General features: G+C 56.4%; 1 protein-coding gene across 5 annotated transcripts in view; it reads right to left on the bottom strand.

Moving 5' to 3' along the window:
• The window catches only part of DEAF1 (DEAF1 transcription factor), a 29,134-nt gene that overhangs the window by 7,542 nt on the left and 2,695 nt on the right, over positions 1-18,897 (bottom strand). For 3 of the 5 annotated variants that reach the window (XM_074336988.1, XM_074336989.1, XM_074336990.1), the window contains exons 2-10: positions 18,765-18,862; positions 16,782-16,911; positions 16,348-16,494; positions 15,848-15,987; positions 15,327-15,392; positions 12,088-12,214; positions 10,904-11,032; positions 9,242-9,370; positions 3,281-3,528 (exon numbers count right to left, since the gene is read on the bottom strand). In XM_074336988.1, coding sequence (XP_074193089.1) covers positions 3,281-3,528; positions 9,242-9,370; positions 10,904-11,032; positions 12,088-12,214; positions 15,327-15,392; positions 15,848-15,987; positions 16,348-16,494; positions 16,782-16,911; positions 18,765-18,862 — 1,214 coding nt within the window. The remainder of the gene's footprint in view (positions 1-3,280; positions 3,529-9,241; positions 9,371-10,903; positions 11,033-12,087; positions 12,215-15,326; positions 15,393-15,847; positions 15,988-16,347; positions 16,495-16,781; positions 16,912-18,764; positions 18,863-18,897) is intronic. The other 2 variants (XM_074336987.1, XM_074336992.1) reach the window with 2 other exon arrangements.

Here is an 18,897-nt window from a genome sequence, read left to right as displayed (position 1 = left end):
TACGTGAAACGCCTGAACAGACCTGCCCACAGACAGAGCAGCGGGTGTCGGCCAGGGCCGGGGAGGTTGGGAGGGGGGCTCAGGGGCCGGGGTCTTTTTTGGGGGATGAGGATGAAATGTTCCGGAATTAGACAGTGGCGATGCTCCAGTGTGACTCATGGTGTGTAAATTACATATCAACGAAGAGATGTTTGTGCACTTTCCTTTTGCACGTTAGGGCTACGATCAGAAACGTGGAAATACAAATGTGCAGTAACAATCAAGACACTGTTTATAATTACAAAAACCACAGGCAATTAAGTAATTACAAATCAGGACCGGAACAATATTTATGAACACCAAATACTTAGAAATGAAATCATAAAACATCATTACCCAGCAGCACACTTGCCACGAGTCATTCAGGAGCGGAGAGGAGAACGTGGGGCTAGCGGCTGAGCACGAGAGCTGCCTGTGCAAGGCGGACCTTCCCAGCCACGACTGCATGTGACACAAACGTGATGGCTTGAAAGCAACGTAAAGCAGGCCAGAATCGGAGAGGATCTGGCCCTGAAAAGAAGGGACTGCAGGACATGAGGCGCGGTGGCTTTTCCACGAGGCCCCCCACCTGCACAGCGTGGGGGCTGCAGCCCTAGCAGGAGGCTGGGGGGCAGCAAGCACCTCAGCCCCAAGCCCAGGAAAGCCACACCACCCACATGCAGGATGAAGAGAGTGTCAGACAGAGGAACGTGACACAGACCCACCTAACAAAGTGTCAGAAGCCCCCACAAGTTCGAGAGGACCAGCTAGGAACCCAAGGACTCCCTAGAACCAACCCGACCCTTTCCAGGAGAGGGTGACAGAATCCAACAGTCCCACCACAAATAAACCCGTGTCCAGCAAACCACCAGAAATTACTAGACACGTGAAGAAAGGAAACTTGCATCTCTGTTCAAGGGGAAAAGCAGGTCGAGGTGAGCAGAGTGCTGGGATCAGCTAAGACTTAAGGAGCCACTACGAACGCGTTCAGGGAACTGAAGGAAAAGAGGGTCGTCCCACGTGGCCAGCGGGGAAGCAAGCAGAGCGAAGGAAACCACACTAAGACGTGGGCCGGTGCTGGGCCAGTGCCTCTCAGCGTGACAGACCGTCCCCGGACCTCAGGGAAGACCCAGCCCTGTCAGCAGACTCAGGCCTCGCAGAGGGGCCAACGCAGGTCCCAGCACCGGCCGGACCACTTGGTGTCGGGACCCCGTCCAATATCTTCCCCGTAAACATCTCGGCTACAGAAGTTTGCACCATGTAAGTAACTGGCCGGAAGGCAAGTTTGCTATAAAAAAGCATCAAATTCACAGTTTGTTTCCTGTGTGTGTGGCTGGTTTCATTTCTCCATTGATGAGTCAGCTGCTGTCGGCCCACTTCAGGTGTGGGAGCCACTGGCCGGTTTGGTTTCGTTTCTCTGTTTTCACGTCACACATAAGTGTCAGCCTCACAGTTATCTGCACGCGGCCAGGCCTTCCAGTGATGGTGACAGGCACCCGTCCTGGGCTCTCACACTGAAACCCCTGACATCACACGGAGAAAGAGGCCAGGGGCCTCTACGAAGATGCAGAGCTGAACCCACATAATTCAGGTAAATAATTATAATTTTCTTTTTGTCCTCATGCTTTTCTCCTCTCTATAAAATTCAGCACTAAGTAGGTATTAGTTTGGATATACATTTTTAAGTATTTTTAAATTATCTCTTTCTTCAGGAGTAGAAGCAATGGTTTTCTTTCTTGAAAACCAATTAATCGCTATGGTGTCAGGTGGGCACTAGACTTCTTGGGGTCACCTCATAAGTTACATAAATGTCTGTCACTAACATGACACTGCATGTCAACTATAAGTGAAATATAAAAAATTTTGTAAAAGAAAACAATTATTCACATATTAAGAAATCACTTAGAAAATGAAGGCCCCAAAAGCTCTCCTTTCCTCTGATCTATAAAAACTAAGAATATGGGCCGGCCCGGTGGCTCAGGCGGTTAGAGCTCCGTGCTCCTAACTCCAAAGGCTGCTGGTTCGATTCGCACATGGGCCAGTGGGCTCTCAACCACAAGGTTGTCGGTTCGACTCCTCGACTCCCGCAAGGGATGGGGGGCTGTGCCCCCTGCAACTAAGATTGAACATAGCACCTTGAGCTGAGCTGCCGCTGAGCTCCCGGATGGCTCAGTTGGTTGGAGTGCGTCCTCTCAAACACAAGGTTGCTGGTTCGAATCCTTGACTCCCGCAAGGGATGGTGGGCTGCGCCCCCTGCAACTCACAATGGCAACTGGACCCAGAGCTGAGCTGCACCCTCCACAACTAAGATTAAAAGTTCAACAACTTGACTTGGAAAAAGTCCTGGAAGTACACACTGTTCCCCAATAAAGTCCTGTTCCCCTTCCCCAAATAAAATCTTTTAAAAAGACCTGAACTAAAGAGAAGCTATTAAAAATAAATAAAAACTGAGAATAAGTGAAAAAAAAATTCTCCTATGTAGATGTGGGAAGAAATAATCAATTTCACTTCTGTTTACAAACCCAAACCCACACTGACTGTGAGATGCTCACGTTGAAAACGCACCAGCGTTTCATCCTCCCTGACCTCCCCCCTCCCATCCGGGAAGCCGTCCTGCAGGAGGCCGCCCCACCCCCAATAATTCACAGCATTGCCCATGCTGGGTGTGAGCCGAGAAGCAGCCCATGGCCACGGCCTGCTGTCCACCCTACTGGAACTCCGGTGACCTGTTTGGTGTTGGCCACCTGTCCCCTAGGTCTCGGCCTGAAGCAGCAGCCATGTAGAAACAGTAGCCAAAGGGCCAAGTGAGCGGCTTTTCCACTGTAGTAACACCCTTGGGTGTGAGGCTTTGTCAACAGTGACGCCACACACAGGACTACTTCTCAAGAACGCAGTGAGACAACACGATGGGGCCTCAGGGGCCAGGAGACTATCGCCGTGGGGCTGAGAGCAGGTGGAGAAAGCTCGGGCCGAGGAGGGGGACCCAGTGATGGGAGCCGTGCATCTGTCATGCGGCTGCCCACAGACACAGGCTGTTTCTCGAAACTTAATAGAATAAAGGATGCTTGTGCTGTGTGACGCTGACCTGGACTTGTAACAGCGTCCATCACAGGTGAACTCAAAATGACGGCTGGCTGCTAAACCGGGTTCCCCTTTGAAATAAACCGATCTTACTTATAAAAACCGGAACACCTTACCAGGAACAGCTGTCACTTAGCTATGGGAAGAGCTCAGCAGCAGCAGCTCTCGGCCTCGCCCTTACCTCCTTCCGCTCCGCATCCGCCTGGGCTCTGGCGTGGGCCACGGCAGCTTCCCGGTAGGAGCTGGCCTGCTTGGCCTGCTCAAACAACGTCTTCAGCTGCTGCGCCGTGTTCAGCAAGGAGTTGACCATCTCCTCCAGGTACAGCCAGTGCCGCTGTTCCGACATCTCCAGCCCGTTGACCATCACGGGAGAAATGGGTTTGCTGGGGTTGGAGGGCGGGACCGCCAGGGCCGGCAAGGATGTCAACACTGGAATGGCCAAAGCCAAACAAAAGCAGACATTAATGCAGTTCCTGGCATCAAAACTCCCCCACTGACTTCTCTTTACATCCTGGAGCGTAGGCATTAATGTCACAGGGTCTTCTCCTGAAACATTCCCAATGTGGGGACATTCTGGGACTTCAGAGCTCCACAGCAGAGGCTGGAAGCCGGCTGTCCACAGATGACACACACAGACCAGCAAAAGGTGCCTGTGCAGGGCAGCCACGAGCCTTCACAGGACCATCGAGAGGACAATGACAGGGTGAGGGAAGTGGCTCCAGATTAAATCACACAAACAGTAAACCAGACGCATGAACCAGGGTGCAGGGCGGGCACAGGGGGTCACATGCGGTGAGGGATGGAAATTAGACTTGCGGTGTTGAGCTGTAGCCGCACAGAGACACATACACCTGAAACTTATGTAGTGTTCACCAGTGTCCCCCCACCCGTTACAAAGTTAATGAATTACAGAAATGAGTGGGAGCCTTGGGTCACGTGTCTGCGGGCCATGCAGAAAGGCTCCTGGGCGTGTGAGGTCACCTGATCACCAATGACAGGACTGAGCCCTCTTGTCCTTTCTGAGAAGAAAGTCACAAAGACGAAAAGGGAGGAAGCTTAATGGGTCCTGTGGCTTCAGATGGGCCTGGAGGCTCGGGACACAAGCTGGGGTCAGACGTGCCCAGGCTGTGTGCTGCTGGGCATTCCACAGGCCGCCAAGGAGGAGCCCTGCTTCCAGCACTGGTCACTTCTGGTGTACACACCTATCATGCAGGGATTCTGGTCCCGCTCGCCCCATAAGAACGCAGGACATGGTGAGGCCAAAAAGGAACACCCACGGAGCCATAGGTAGGGGAGTCATACCACTATACTCTCGCTGGTGGCTGGGTTGGAGATACAAAAGCAAACATCCGCCAGTACCCCAACAAGGGGTCTTCCTGCACCCCAGTCTCAATGGCGGCCGGGTGAGACATACGAAGTAGGATCCCCACGACCCGCAATCCATCATCTGCTTTTCTGCCTGCCAACCAACTCCCTAGCATAGCTACGGCAGTTATATTAGTGGCTAATGGCTAACTGGTTACAGCTGATGGCCAACTAGTCACAGCTGATGGCCATCTACTACCTGAGCCAGCACCCTTCCATGTGAGGCCAAGAGCCTGGAAACTGCTCTCTGGGACTCTGTCCCCACACGCCCCACCGTGGCCTGTTGCAAACTGCCAACGTGAGGCCACTACGTGGGTTGCACAAGACATATGTGGGCAGCGCTCCAGCCATGACCAGGGCCTGCCCTCGGCTCTGCAACACTGTCCCCAGTAAAAGGGTCAGGACTCTCCAGAAACCCGACACGAACCTCCAACGCTTCATTGTGTCAGAAAGTAGGGATACGTTCAAAGGACTAGGGGCCAAATCCAGGGCAGTGTGGGGACAGAGCCCCAGAAAGTAGTTTACAGGCTCTCAGCCTCACGTGGAAAGGTGCTGGCTCGGGTAGTAGATGGCCGTCAGCTATAGCCAGTTAGCCAATTAGCTGTTAATATAACTGCTACGGAGGAGAGCTGAGGAGAGTAGAGGAGCAGAGTCGAGGAGAGTGGAGGAGAGTCGGTCGGTTGGCAGAAAAACGGACAGCAGGTCGCACGAGCAGGGTCTCCTGCACGACAAATGGCGCAGCGAGCAGGGTATGGCGCCGGCCAAGGCTCTCCGAGGGATGGTAGAGCAGTTTGTGCGTGTGAAAACGCAGTCTCAGGAAGCCCATGAGGAGCCACGCCAGAGAGGGGGGGCACAGTCTGCCTGGGAGAGACGTGACCCCTCGGTGAATTGGTGGTCCTCTCGAGCCTCCGGATGGCATGCCGCCCTGTTGGCCACAGCAGGCATTACCGGCTTTTTGGTGGGCTGCTGCTGTAGGCTCCGAGGGCTGTGGACATCTTACATCGAGGCCTCCACCCACTCAGACACCTGGCACAGTGAGCAAGATTCCGACCAGGTAGGAATGGCGTCTGACTCTGGGCAGGAGGATGTGTGGCCCCCACACAGTGTGTGGTGTCCGGTGGCCACTGTTCTCAAGGGTTGGACCCCCAAGGGGGGGTGGGAGGACATGGACGGCTCTCCGGCCAGTGTGGAGAGGGCCCTGCAGGCTCTGGCTGAGCGGTTGCCGGAGGAGGAGAAGGCTACAGCCTGCCGCGTGGGCTGGATGTTCCTCACGGCCTTGAGTCTCAACACGGAAAATGCGCTTCATGAAATGGCCCAGGTGCCATACCAGGTGTCCCAGTTGGAAGCGCTGGAAGCCCAGGTCCGCCTGTTGGAAGAGGGGCCCCACAGTGGAGACTCTGAGGCAGAGGCGGAGGAAGCAAGTGGAGGCAATGTTGCTCCCAACCCCCAAGCCCGGCCAATCTTGAAGCAAAGGGTAAAACGTGAGCAACCTTTGGGCCACAGGGGCGTTTCTGCTGGCAACCCAGCTGTGACTGAGTTCACAACCTACACCCCTTAGATTCCCACTGAGTTGCAGGAGCTGGGGAGGCGGTACAGACAGCGCCCTGGAGAGCCAGTCTCGGCTTGGCTATTACGTTTATGGGATGAGGGAGCAGACAGCATTCTCTGCTCCCCAGGCGAGATGGAAAAGCTAGCCTTCGTGACAGTGCATCCGTCCCTGCGACAAAGGTTACAAAACTGCCATAGGTTGGCCAACAACCAGGGCAACCATTCTCTAATGGCGTGGCTCACGGCTGCGGTACGCACAGTATGGGGACAGGCTGGTGAGCTGCCAGACAATGTGAGTCAATGGCAGTCATATACGGAACTTACTCAAATAATCCGTGAAATGGGTATGAGACATGCTATTTTTAACCTCAACATGCAGGGCCCAGATGACGAGCTTTTTACAGCCAGCATGAGAGATCTGGTTTTGGATACTGCACCTGCGAGTGCTTTTGGATCCTTGGTTGCTATTCTTACACCGTATGTAGGGCGACGGATCCATGAAGTTACAACTGCCATGGCCACCATAGGGGATGTTGAAAGCCGGAGGCAAAGGAAGTTAAGACAGGAGGTCCGCACAGTTGAGACCTGGAAGCCCAAACCAAAGGTAAAGGGGCGAGGTCGCGGGCCTCAGAGAGTAACACGCGCACAGATGTGGCGTGATCTCGTGGCAGCAGGGGTCGATAGGAAGAAAATAGACCGACAACCCAATGCACTCCTGCTGGAACTTTGGAAACAGTTGCGTCCGGAACAACAATTCCGGAGAAACATAAAGGAGGAGTCTGGGAAAGCGCGACCCGTGTCCCTCCAGGACTTCATGCAGCCGCTTGAGGCTGACCCCTTGCAGCTTGATTAGGGGTGGGGCCAAGGTACCCGGTCAGAGGGGACGAGCAGGGACCGGAGGCCCCACGTGGAACTGTCCATACATTGGTCCCTTTCTAACGTGCAGAGGGTTTTGGCTCTAGTGGACACTGGTGCTGACTGCAGTCTCGTTTATGGGAACCCAGAACTGTTCCCCGGACCAGCAGTCTGCATTGATGGCTACAGGGGAAAAACTGTGACTGTGAAAGCCGTTTCCTTACCACTGGGTATAGGAAGGCTCCCTCCTCGTACCTACAAGGTTTATGTCTCCCCCGTTCTGGAGAATATTCTAGGGGTGGACGTGCTACATGGCCTCAGCTTACGGACGTCGGTAGGAGAGTTCCGTCTCCGGATCCGGGTGGTGAAAGTGGTGACATGCGGGCATGCTCACCACCCTCCTCAGGTATTGCCACAGCCCTGGCGCGTGGTTACAGTGCGACAGTATCGCCTGCCAGGAGGACAGGAGGAGATTGGTCGTACAATATTGGAATTGGAGAAGGCACATATTGTGAGGCCAACGCACAGTCCCTTTAACTCCCCAGTATGGCCTGTCAAGAAGCCAGATGGGACCTGGTGAATGACTGTCGACTATAGGGAGTTAAATAAGGTGACGCCACCCTTGCACGCTGCAGTGCCTTCAATTCATGATTTAATGGATCGTCTGACTGTCCGCCTGGGGACATATCACTATGCAATGGACTTGGCCCTGGCAGGTCAAAAGCCCCCACTGTCGATGGTTGGGCCTGATAGCCCCATGGGGGGCCGGTTTGACTCATGATTTGCAAGTGACTCCATGGGTGGTGGCTGAGTGGCCACCGCAAGTGACTGTAGTATACAGAGGTCCCAATACCGGGATGATTTTGCGAGGAAACTATGTGCTCTCACTATGGCCTATTATGGGGTCCCCTGTTCTGTTACATGTTGAAACTATGCAAGGGGCCCCAAGCACTGCCATAAAGGTCTGGTACCACAAACTGGGAAAGGTGCCAGTGGCAGCGACCCTCCTTTCCCAGGACAAAAAGCTAGCATGTATCCTCCCAGATAGAAGGGATTTGCCATTGTTGGTTCCTTAAGACTACTGTTTCTTTTCGTCCGTAGGTGTCAGTAGGCTAATATGGCACAGGGATCCTTGCGGAAGACGCTTGTCACGTAGATTATGAGGCGAGACCCTGTAGGGGTGGAGTGTGGGGACAGAGCCCCAGAGAGTAGTTTCCAGGCTCTCAGCCTCACGCGGAAGAGTGCTGGCTCGGGTAGTAGATGGCCATCAGCTGTGGCTGATTGGCCGTCAGCTGTAGCCAGTTAGCCAATTAGCCACTAACATAACTGCTGCAGCTACGGAGGAGAGCCGAGAGGAGAGGAGCAGAGTCGAGGAGAGTGGAGGAGAGTTGTCGGTCGGTTGGCAGAAAAACGGACAGCAGGTCGCACGTCCGGTGAACCCAGCCTCCAGTGAGACCATAGTGGTATGACTCCCCTACCCATGGCTCCGTGGGTGTTCCTTTTCAGCCTCACCATATCCTGCGTTCTTATCTGGGGAGCGGGACCAGAGACCCCGCAGGCTGCCCCGCACGACAAATGGCGCAGCGAGCAGGGTCTCCCGCATGACAGCAGTAACGGGTTACAGCCCAGAGACTAAAACAGGACACCACAGTCCACACTGAAATGAGTCAGTGAACGAGCAAGCGGGCCATGGGACAAGCAGCCATGGCTGTTGGTGTGCACAGGGAGGGCTCCCCGGACGTGGCCTGGCCCCGGCGCTTACCTGGGTGGGCAGCTGCCAGAGGTGTGGTGAGGGGAAGGGGCAGAAGTGAGGGAGCCTCAAGGATGGAGAGTTTAAATGGGCAGCAGGAGAGAATGAGACAAGCAAGTGACACGAGAAGGTCATGACCTCCTGAAGCTGTGAACACGGTTCAATCTGCCATGTGGTCTGTGACAGCGACATGTAGGAACACAAAGGTCCACACCTGGGGCTATGACGCTCCCTTTAAAGACTGCAGTGACACCGAAATGTGTCCAAAATGCAAAACGAAAAGTCAAAGCGCAATGTGAATGCAGTGGGATGTCCTTGTGTCAGCACCTTCACCGTAGCTCCGGGGGGACCGAGGCCCTGCCTGGGGACACGTGTCCACACAGGGAGGACAGACCCACCGCCTTCCTCCTGAGGGCCGGTGGGGCTTCAGGCTTCATGTGACATGGGCTCCATGGGCAAGCAGCCTGTCGCGTGGCAGGGGCCGCTGTACACGACATGCAAGTGACCAGCGTGGCTGTGTCCTCATCCGACGGGCGGTGGCCCCGCCCTGATCTAGGGCTCCCTCCTCACTCAGACAGTCTGAGGACAGACGCTGGCATGCGCGCTCAATGTTTCCAAACTCACCGATTTTGGGATGAGCTGTTGGCAGCGCAGCTTCTGGAAATGGTGCGACCTGGCAGCTGTCCTGGTACCCGGGGAAGTGGGGCTCCGCGGGACCCACCCTGCATGGGGGCTGCACGCTGGCTTCCTGCACTGTCATGGGAAGAGGGCAAGATGGCCTCGTGACCCCGCTGTTGGCTGCACAGACCTTAAACCTCAAACTGTCCACAGCTGCACCCTCAGGGCAGCCCCCGCCACGTGGGGACGGATGGGTCTGAACAGTGGCAGCGACAGTTCTTGGGGCATATGGGGTGGAACAAAATATGGCACAAACATGAATTCCCACAGCCTTTCTGCTTTCCTAATGTGGGTGCTAGAATATTCACAACTACATGCCCTGGACACATGGTCTAGAGCAGGGGTGTCCAAACTGCTGCCCGCAACCCATTTTTAATTGGACCGCAGCAAATTCCAAAAATATATTTAGTTTACTTAAATAAACCAGGTGAGGCAATACGTACTTCACCTTGAGTGAGTGGCCCGGCTGTTTGTGTATTTTACCGCATATGGCCCTTGGTAAAAAAAGTTGAAAAAGTTTGGACACCCCTGGTCTAGAGTGAAGTCACCAAACGGTGTTTCCTAGCTTCTCACGTGATGTGGGCTGTGTCACAGGTGATGAGGGCTGTTACAGGTGATATGGGCTGTGTCACAGGTGAGGTGGGCTGTCACAGGTGATGTGGGCTGTGTCACAGGTAAGGTGGGCTGTCACAGGTGATGTGGGCTGTGTCACAGGTGATGAGGGCTGTTACAGGTGATATGGGCTGTGTCACAGGTGAGGTGGGCTGTCACAGGTGATGTGGGCTGTGTCACAGGTGAGGTGGGCTGTGTCACAGGTGAGGTGGGCTGTCACAGGTGATGTGGGCTGTGTCACAGGTGAGGTGGGCTGTCACAGGTGAGGTGGGCTGTCACAGGTGAGGTGGGCTGTCACAGGTGATGTGGGCTGTGTCACAGGTGAAGTGGGCTGTCACAGGTGATGTGGGCTGTGTCACAGGTGAGGTGGGCTGTCACAGGTGATGTGGGCTGTGTCATAGGTGATGTGGGCTGTGTCACAGGTGATGTGGGCTATCACAGGTGAAGTGGGCTGTCACAGGTGATGTGGGCTGTCAAAGGCCATGTGGGCTGTCTCACAAGTGAGGTGGGCTGTCACAGGTGATGAGGGCTGTCACAGGTGATGTGGGCTGTGTCACAGGTGATGTGGGCTGTCACAAGTGATATGGGCTGTGTCACAGGTGAGGTGGGCTGTCACAGGTGAGGTGGGCTGTGTCACAGGTGAGGTGGGCTGTGTCACAGGTGAGGTGGGCTGTGTCACAGGTGAGGTGGGCTGTGTCACAGGTGAGGTGGGCTGTGTCACAGGTGAGGTGGACTGTGTCACAGGTGAGGTGGGCTGTGTCACAGGTGAGGTGGGCTATGTCACAGCTGATCACCCCATCCTTAGGCGGCCTGGCATATGGAGGGGCCCCTGCCTGCCCCACCCCCACGCCTCCCACCTGCCTGGTGCCCGCCTGGCTCCCTACCAATGAGACCCCCTGCTCAAGGCCCCTCCACATGCCAGGCCAGCTACCCCCGTGAGTCAGCAGGGGTGAGGTGGGATGTATGTGCGTGTCAGGCACTGCCCAGACTACTTGCCTGTGGCTCCCGCAAAGACGTCACCCTGGGCCGGACTCTCCGAGATAACGGCGGTGGCCTCCACAGTGGACGCCCGGTCAAAGGTCAGCGCGCCAGAGGTAGTGATCTGTCCTGAGGGGGTCACAGTAACTGGAAAAGCAGAAGTGCTTTTTACCACATGGTGGGCCCGGCAGGGCCCAGGCGGCCGGCCCCATGGCACAGATCCCAGAAGATTCAGGGGCCCGGGGCCCAGGCGTGGACGCAGCACATGCCTCCCGCACACGCTCCAGTCACCTCTGCAAGGACACGGAAGAAACCAGTGACTCTGGGCGCCCGTGGGGACACAACCAGGGGCTCAGCAGAGATGGCTGACCTTGTACCACACACAGTTTACACTGAATTTTGAACACGTGACTGTATTGCCGAATTGGAAAACAGAAACAAGATTAAAAACAATTCAAAACTACTTTGTCATTCGAACGAAGAACGAGACTTTCATCAAAGCTGGAGATAAAAACAGTGGTGCCGCCATAGCATCGCTGCCCTACGTCCTCTGGGCCGACCGCACTGAGGTCGCCGTGCGTCGGCTGAGCCGTGTCCAGGTGGCCCTGCATACAGCCCACAGGACGGCCAGAGTGCTGGATGCAGGTGGCTTCAGAGACGTTCCCCGTGAATCAAGCGTCGGGGTTCCGGTCTCTGCAAAGCCCCCAGCAAGCGGGCTACCTGCCAACCGTTTCTCTTGTCACTGCCTGTCATGTCTCTAAAGCTTTTCCACCCGTTTTGTGGTTTCAAAAAGAAGCCAGCTTTTCCCTCCCTTCTCCCTGTCCCAGTTCCTGGACACACAGCAGGAGTGAGTCAGAGCTGCCAAAACCGAAAACCAGGAAGGTGTGACACTGATGCCCCCAGGAGGCCTGGGATGGCACCATGGCCCCCAGCCGCCCTGGGCCATGTAGGGAATACTCGGGCGGGCGAGTGAGGCACCCAGGACATCAGGAAACCTCTCCCTGAGTGCACTGTGTGCCAGGCACGGGCTCTGGAGAGGGCGGTCCTCCCGGCAGGGGCTGGACCCGAGGTGCAGGCGGGACAGGAAGGGGACGCGGGACGACCTGAGACCCTGCTGGCCCAGAGGACCCACAGCTCATGCACTACGTGGTGACACAAGTGCAGGAGAAAGGGAAGGGAAGCTCTGTGTTGTGGGAACTCACAGGTGGTGGCAGCGGTGGCTGGCAGCAGCGTGATGTTCTTGGCCGCCTCCTTCTTCACCGGAGCTGCAGGCAGCTCATTCTCCTTCTTGCGCCGCTTGTACGGGACAAAGAGCCGGACGGGGCCGCTCTGGGGGGAAGGCAGAGAGGCGGTGGGCAGGCTGGCACACCCTAGCTTGTCTGTGCCTCCCACTGATTTGGTGACCCGTCTCCGGGGGAGCCAGAGAACAGCAGGGCTGCCCCCTCCCCCCCCCACAGCCAGCTGCACTCAGACCTCACACTTCCCTTTAGGCCACCAATTCCTCAAAATGACACGAGGTAATTTCAAAAAGAATACGTGAGTAACAATGCTTGAAAACAAGAAAGAGTATCGTCAACATATCAAATGTTTAGGAATTCCCAGGAGAAGAGTCAGATGGGAAGGGAGGGGATACCTCCACCCTACACATGGTGACAGTCCAGCAGAGGCTCTGTCCCCAGACACACAGGGAAGGAAGAGGCACTGCAGTGACTAAGCAAGAAGCCCCCGTGGACCAGTGACAACAGAGGAAGCAATGAACGTAACAGACGAGCCCCCGTGGACAAGGCCCCAGGCCTGATGGCTGCAAACCCTCAAGGACGACCGCGCCACGGCATGTCCCCAGCTTGGTGCATGACACCACAGCCTGTCGCAGGCTCCTGGCACTCGAGCAGTGTCTCCGTGAGCTCCGCCAGGCGTCCCGCCTCTACTTCCAGAATTTTTAAGTGGCTCCTGCGTAACATCCACGTCTCTGTTGAAATTCCCGTCTGATGAAACAACACTCGTCACGCCTTCCGCTATGGACTAGACTGCGTCCCCAGGCCTGACCCTGGTGGTGTGTCTGGAGCAGGAGGTGATGAAAGCTGAGGCCGTGTGGCGGGACAGTGGCCTCCAGGGCTGTGAGAAAGTGACCCTGCTGTTCCAGCGCGGGTCAGCCCGAGCTAACCAGACCTCCCCGCCAGTCCTCCAGCGGTGGCTTTCTGCTGCTCTCTGGACGCGAAGAGGGTCCGCGGAAGCCGCCTCTGCTGTGGCCACCGGGCCCTCCCAGGCGGCGCCTCCCCTGGCCTGTTTTCCACTGTGTGGTTTGTATGGTTCACACTTCCCTGTTTCTTTGCATGTTTTGTTCTTGTTGAAAACCGGACATTTTAGGAAAAGTATTACAGCAACTCCTCTCTCCAGGCCTCCTGCCGATCTATATAGCGACTTTGAGCAGTCACAGCACGGGGGCCCCTCTCAGCACCTCCAAAACCTGCACTGCTCTGAGAGCTGTGAAGCTGGGGGCGGGGACAGCGGACCCATCTAGCAGAGTGACCGCATGCAGGGTCCTCCACGCTGGGGTGAGGACGGTGGGGGCAGAGCTGGCCTCTGAGAAGAGGCGGAGTGAGGAGGGGAGCCCCCCACGCGATGCCTGGGACCCTGCCTGGGAGCTGGGGACAAGGTCCCGTGCTCTGCCCACATCCGTCTGGAGTGGAGCTCCCTTCCCTGGGGCAGGGCAGGGAGGGGCAGGGCCTGGCCTGGCCTGTCTGACTTTGTCAAGTGCCCTGCGGGCCTTCCAGAGACCCAGCAGGTGTTTGTAACTCACCAGCTGTGCCATTCTCGGGGAGCAGGCCCATGGAGCTCTTTGCAGCCCCACTCCTGAGGTGGGAGCCGAGGTCCTTCCATGTGACGAAGTCCAATTTACCAAGTTTTTGTCTTACGAATCCTGCTTTTGGAGTCACATCTAAGAGACCCTAGGCCTCAAAGATTTTCCCAGATTTTCTTCTAAAAAGTTCAGTTGCATTTTTCACATACGGAGACGTGATCCATTCTGAATTTGCCTGTGGAAGTGTGAGATCTTGCTGAGGTTCATTCTGTGCCAATGAACTGTCCCCCCGCCATGTGCTGAAAAGAACACGGTGAGTCCCCTGTGGCCTCCGGCTGCCCCGATCTGAGGTTCTCTCCCCCGCCAGCCGCACGTGGTGTGACTGCGGTAAGGAAATAGCAAGTATAAGGTCACATGCTGTGATTCCTCTAGTTTCAGTCTTCCTTCAAAAAACTGGTTTGGCTGCCCCATTCCTTTGCCTTTCCACATAAAGTCCAGAGTCAGCTTGTTTGTCTCCACGAAGAATCCTGCTGGGACTTTCAAGCTGTAGGTCAGTGTGGGGAGAAGCAGTGTCGTTACCGTGCTCAGTCTCCAGCCTGCGGACACAGCACCTCGCTCCGAGTACCTGGGCCCCCGACTCCCGTCAGCAGCATTCCGTGCACAGGTCCTTTGGTGTTCTGTGAGACTGACACCTGCGGACTGCAGCCAGGGCCCCCTTCACTCCAGCAAGATCTCTGCCAATCTTGCCGATTAGTTTTTGCAAACGAACTTAATCATTATAGTTTCACAAAAGTACCCCCCGGTTACTCCACTAGAATCATATTTAGTCATCCATGAACTAGACAGTTTAGAATACTCAGCCTTCCACTCAAGAACCTGGCGTGTCTCTCCAATTAAATTTTCTTTCAGAGCTTCTTATAACGAACCGGATGAGCAATGAAAATAAAATAAGGAGGTGTCGTAAAGCAGCTTTTCACTTTAACATTTCAATATAACAGTCAACACCGAGGAGGCTGAAACAAAGCTGGCATATTCATACATTCCATGTGAGTGTCCCACTCGTGAATCTGTGTAAAAACCCACGGGAATAATCATTTTTTCTGCAACAGTAAAGAGTCTGGGACAAGGAGACACTGCTGAGGACTCAACACTGTCTGACCAGTGAGCACAGGCAGCATTTCAGGAACGGATGTCAAAACAGAGTGTGAAATTGCACGTAAACATGCTGGAACCACAGGAAGGGCTTGGTTCTGGGTTCAGATGGTGACATTACAGGAGCTTCCCGTGACATAAGGAAATGCAGTGTCCTGAACACGACTCAGGGGCCGCCCGCCCACGTGCCCCCATCGCGGTACCAGCTACCAGAAATGCAGAAGCTGAGCGAGAGACTATTAACAAGCCCTGGGTGATCCGAAGGGGTGCCAGGGACATGGGACCAATGAACCTAGAGGTAAGGATGTGCCTCTATCCAAGGTGGGGGGGGGGGCTGCTGCACCCTCCAGCACGCACCAAGGTCATGTCGGGCACGCACCAAGGTCATGGCGGGCACGCACCAAGGTCATGGCGGGCACGCACCAAGGTCATGGTGGGCACGCACCAAGGTCATGGCAGGCACGCACCAAGGTCATGTTGGGCACTCACCAAGGTCATGTCATCACAGCAGGCAGCACAGGTGCAGGAAGCCGCGTGAGGGTTCAAGATCCCATCCTGCAAGTGAATGGGGACATGTCAGAGGGGCCCGCGTGTGAGCTGTCAGCGCTGCGAGAGCTCAGTCAGTTTTACTGCTGAGCCACCATTCCTAAAGACAGAACCACGATTTCCAGAACCTTCTCTCCATGCTCGCTCCCACCTCCTTCCTTCCACGCATCATATCTTTACCAACTCCCCGGAAGCAAAGCTGAAACAGCACTGAGAAACCTGCGCCCTGGAGGGTAAGCTGACGGGCAAGGAAGTCAGCTGTCTGGAAGTCGCCTGCAGTCACACGGGACCCACTGCCTGGTCACCCACTCCTGACAGCAAATCACCGTCACCCCGTTGGAAACATCGGGAAGCAGACAGAGGGTAAGTGACTGGCCATTAGGGAGTGGGACTGACACCTAGTGTGAGCTCGCCTGGGGCCTGGGGCTGGGCACCTCCTGCCGTGACAGGAAGGGAGCGGGCACCTGGATGAGGCACTGCAGCGGCCGCCCCGCATAGCGGATGCTCCTTTTCCAGTCTTTGCTGCTGGCTCTCCCCGCCATGGCCTCGAACTCCGTGGGGCTGTACCAGTTCTCCCCCTGCTTGATGCAGCGCCCACGGCCACCTGGAACGGCAAGGACGGCTATTGGCGTGCACCACGGCACCTGCGGCCAGCTCTGGCTGCTGCCCCGGCACCGTCCTTCCCCGCCCCTCCTCGGACGCTCCATCCAGGCCTGCGTGACCTCACCACCCTCACCACTGGCACCCACAGGTTATGAAGCCAACTGCCCACTTCCCTTCTCTCAGCCACGTCCATGGTCACCGCAGACTCAACCACATTCCCCTGAGCTGGTGACGGCTGTCTAAGGTCACCACGCTGATGCAGGAACTAGGCCGTGGGTGTTGCCCCACCTCTCCCTCCCGCTCGCACATCCCCCGCATGGCTGTCGAGCTGCAGAGGCAGCAGTGGCCGCCGGCCGCTCACCAGAGCCCAGCCGGCTCTTGTACAGGGTGCCGCTGATGTTGCGACAGCGCACGGGCAGCTCGCTGTCGTACACGGACGCGTCCCAGTTGTACTTGCTGCCGCCCTTCTCCTGGCCGGGAGCTAGAGGAGTTGGAGGAGACTGAGGACCTTGGCGGAGAAAGCATGGTGACAGTGAGAGACTCCGAACGCACCCAGATGAACCAGAAAAGTCCAGAGAACTCAGCCTGGCTCTGGCAGCAGCTTCTCCAGCTGTTCAGGACCATCCAACGGGAGGTGCTGCCCTTCCCCTTGGGGCAACTCGTTCAGCCTGGAAAAGCCCACTTTCCCATGGACACTCAGTCACACCTGACGTCCCCAAATTCCCACAAGCGTAACTAAGCCACTGCACAGAGCAGCCCGCACAGCTGAGGGGTGCACTGTCGGGAGGGCGGTACCTGGGGTGAGGGGAGCAGCGGGCGCCTTCAGCCCGGTGGTCTCCACGATGCTGCCATCCGTGTGCACCACAATCAGCGTGGCCTTCTCCGTGTTCAGGCTGTCCCCGATCTGCAGGGCGGTCCTACCAGACTGTAGGCGGGAACAGGCCATGAGCTGTCTCAGCGACAGCCACGGGGCATGTCACCTCACAGTGAGACATGGTCCCACAGCGAGGTTCTTGCTAACTATAACCAACAAGGGAATGCCTGCCATGCCTCGTGGGTCTCTTGCAAAGATGTCACTTAAACACACAGCCAAGGACAAGAAGGGACAATGCTAGGTCTGGCTGACCTGAGCAAATGCTCCACATTGGTTGTGAAAGTTACAGAACAAACGTGTTCCACAAAAACCTGCTGGAAACAGGAGGCGCCCAACGTCCACGCACGCGTCTCCTGTAAGACCATGGGTCTCAAGGGAGGGTTTCCAAGGCCAAGTCTACAGTCACTGCCAGGCCTGGAGCACGACCCCCTTATCACGCCAGGTCCCTTCCAAGGCCCTTCACCCACAGCCACCAGACACCAGGGCCTCCCAAACCACATGGCATGCACACCTCTCGTCAGCTGGACGCCACCGTGACCCGCCAATTTCCTCTGGGCCAGCCCCCTCGCCCTCCCCATTCCTGTCCCCGCTGGAGCTGAGGCCCAGCCCGCTGCCCACCAGGCACCCGCCTCAGATAGCCATCAGGGCCTTGCTCAGACAGCTCTGGATGGGCCAGAGGCCTCCAAGCCACCTGCCCAAAGCCAGCATTCTGGGATGGTCAAATGCTCTCGGGTTGAGGATAAAACCAGCCAGGCCAGAGTGAGACCTCCTCGCACCTGCAGGTGCGGGTGGGAGTTTATCATGGAGCCGAGGGGCCCTGACAGCACATGCACGCATGCGCACACACTGGGGCAGTGCCTGTCAGCGTGTCTACACTGCACGTGCCCAACCACTGAGGACGTGCGGCTCGCAACTGGAAAACGACTGTTTTCTGCTCGTTTGAGAATCAAAGTGTTTTCCTTACGAGGCAGGCGAGCACACAGACACTTGAGACCCCTCCCCTGTTGTCAGTTTCCCACACGACCCCAGTAGTTTCTGGGACTCCCCTCTGCGGAGACAGACGGGACGGAACCTGCTGCCACAAAGGAGTGACCAGCTGGAAGCACAAAAGCGTCGCAGCGGTCTGAGTGCATCCTGACACAAGAAATAAACCGCGTTTCTTAAACCTGCACTGAGTCTGTGTCCACTCCCCGCCCCCACTGTGATTACAGGGAGAATTTTCTGTTTGCTGCCATCCCGAGGACAATAACTTTGCCAGCGGGCACCTCCCAGGTGTGCCCTCTAGGCTGAAAAGAAACCGTAAGGAACAATTCTGGCAAAGGCTCCAGGAAAAGACCCCTTGCTGGAGACAGCCCATCCCCTGGCATCTGCCACTTGCAAACAGGCTGTCCCTCCAAATCACGGAAGGCCTCAAATATAAAAGATAAACCAGGTGATGCAACAATCACAGAAGGCTCTGGCTCTGGGCACAAACGCTGCTGGGAACGTGACCAGCTGTGCACAGCGTGTGAGGAGGCGTGTGGCAGGCAGGGGACTGTATAGGTGACGAGTGCAGATTGCGGGGCGCAAAGGCATGGACCCGTCAAGTGTCTGGAACTGCATGACCAGGAGAGGCTGGACATGGGCAGACGCTGGCAGCTCCCACCCCTGGGCCACTGTGTGGCCATCGGGCAAGGAGGCAGGAGCACTGTCCCTGACCACACAGCTGGGAAGGGGACCTCTGCCCACCCACACTTCATGGGCTGGGTCCACTTCAGCTCTCACTCCCCCAGCCAGCGGCAAGGCCCTGAAAGCAGCATGGCAGCTGTGCCCTCCCTGGCGCTGGGCACCCAGCTCTGGGGAGATGGGCCACCCTTATGGGGTCGCAGCTAAAGCAGGCCCTGGGGTGCTTTTGGGCGGCTTACCAGAACGTGTCCCGAAAGCGAGGCAGCATTTGCCACCGATGTGGTAAAGACGTTGTCCGCCGAGGCGCCCACATTGGCCACCGTCACAGTGGTCACCTCTGCAACACAGGAGCCTGACTCAGTGTGCAGTCAG

The sequence above is a fragment of the Rhinolophus sinicus genome, linkage group LG06 (assembly GCF_036562045.2).
Source record: "Rhinolophus sinicus isolate RSC01 linkage group LG06, ASM3656204v1, whole genome shotgun sequence".
NCBI lineage: Eukaryota > Metazoa > Chordata > Mammalia > Chiroptera > Rhinolophidae > Rhinolophus > Rhinolophus sinicus.
This window is presented reverse-complemented; position numbering and strand designations above follow the sequence as displayed.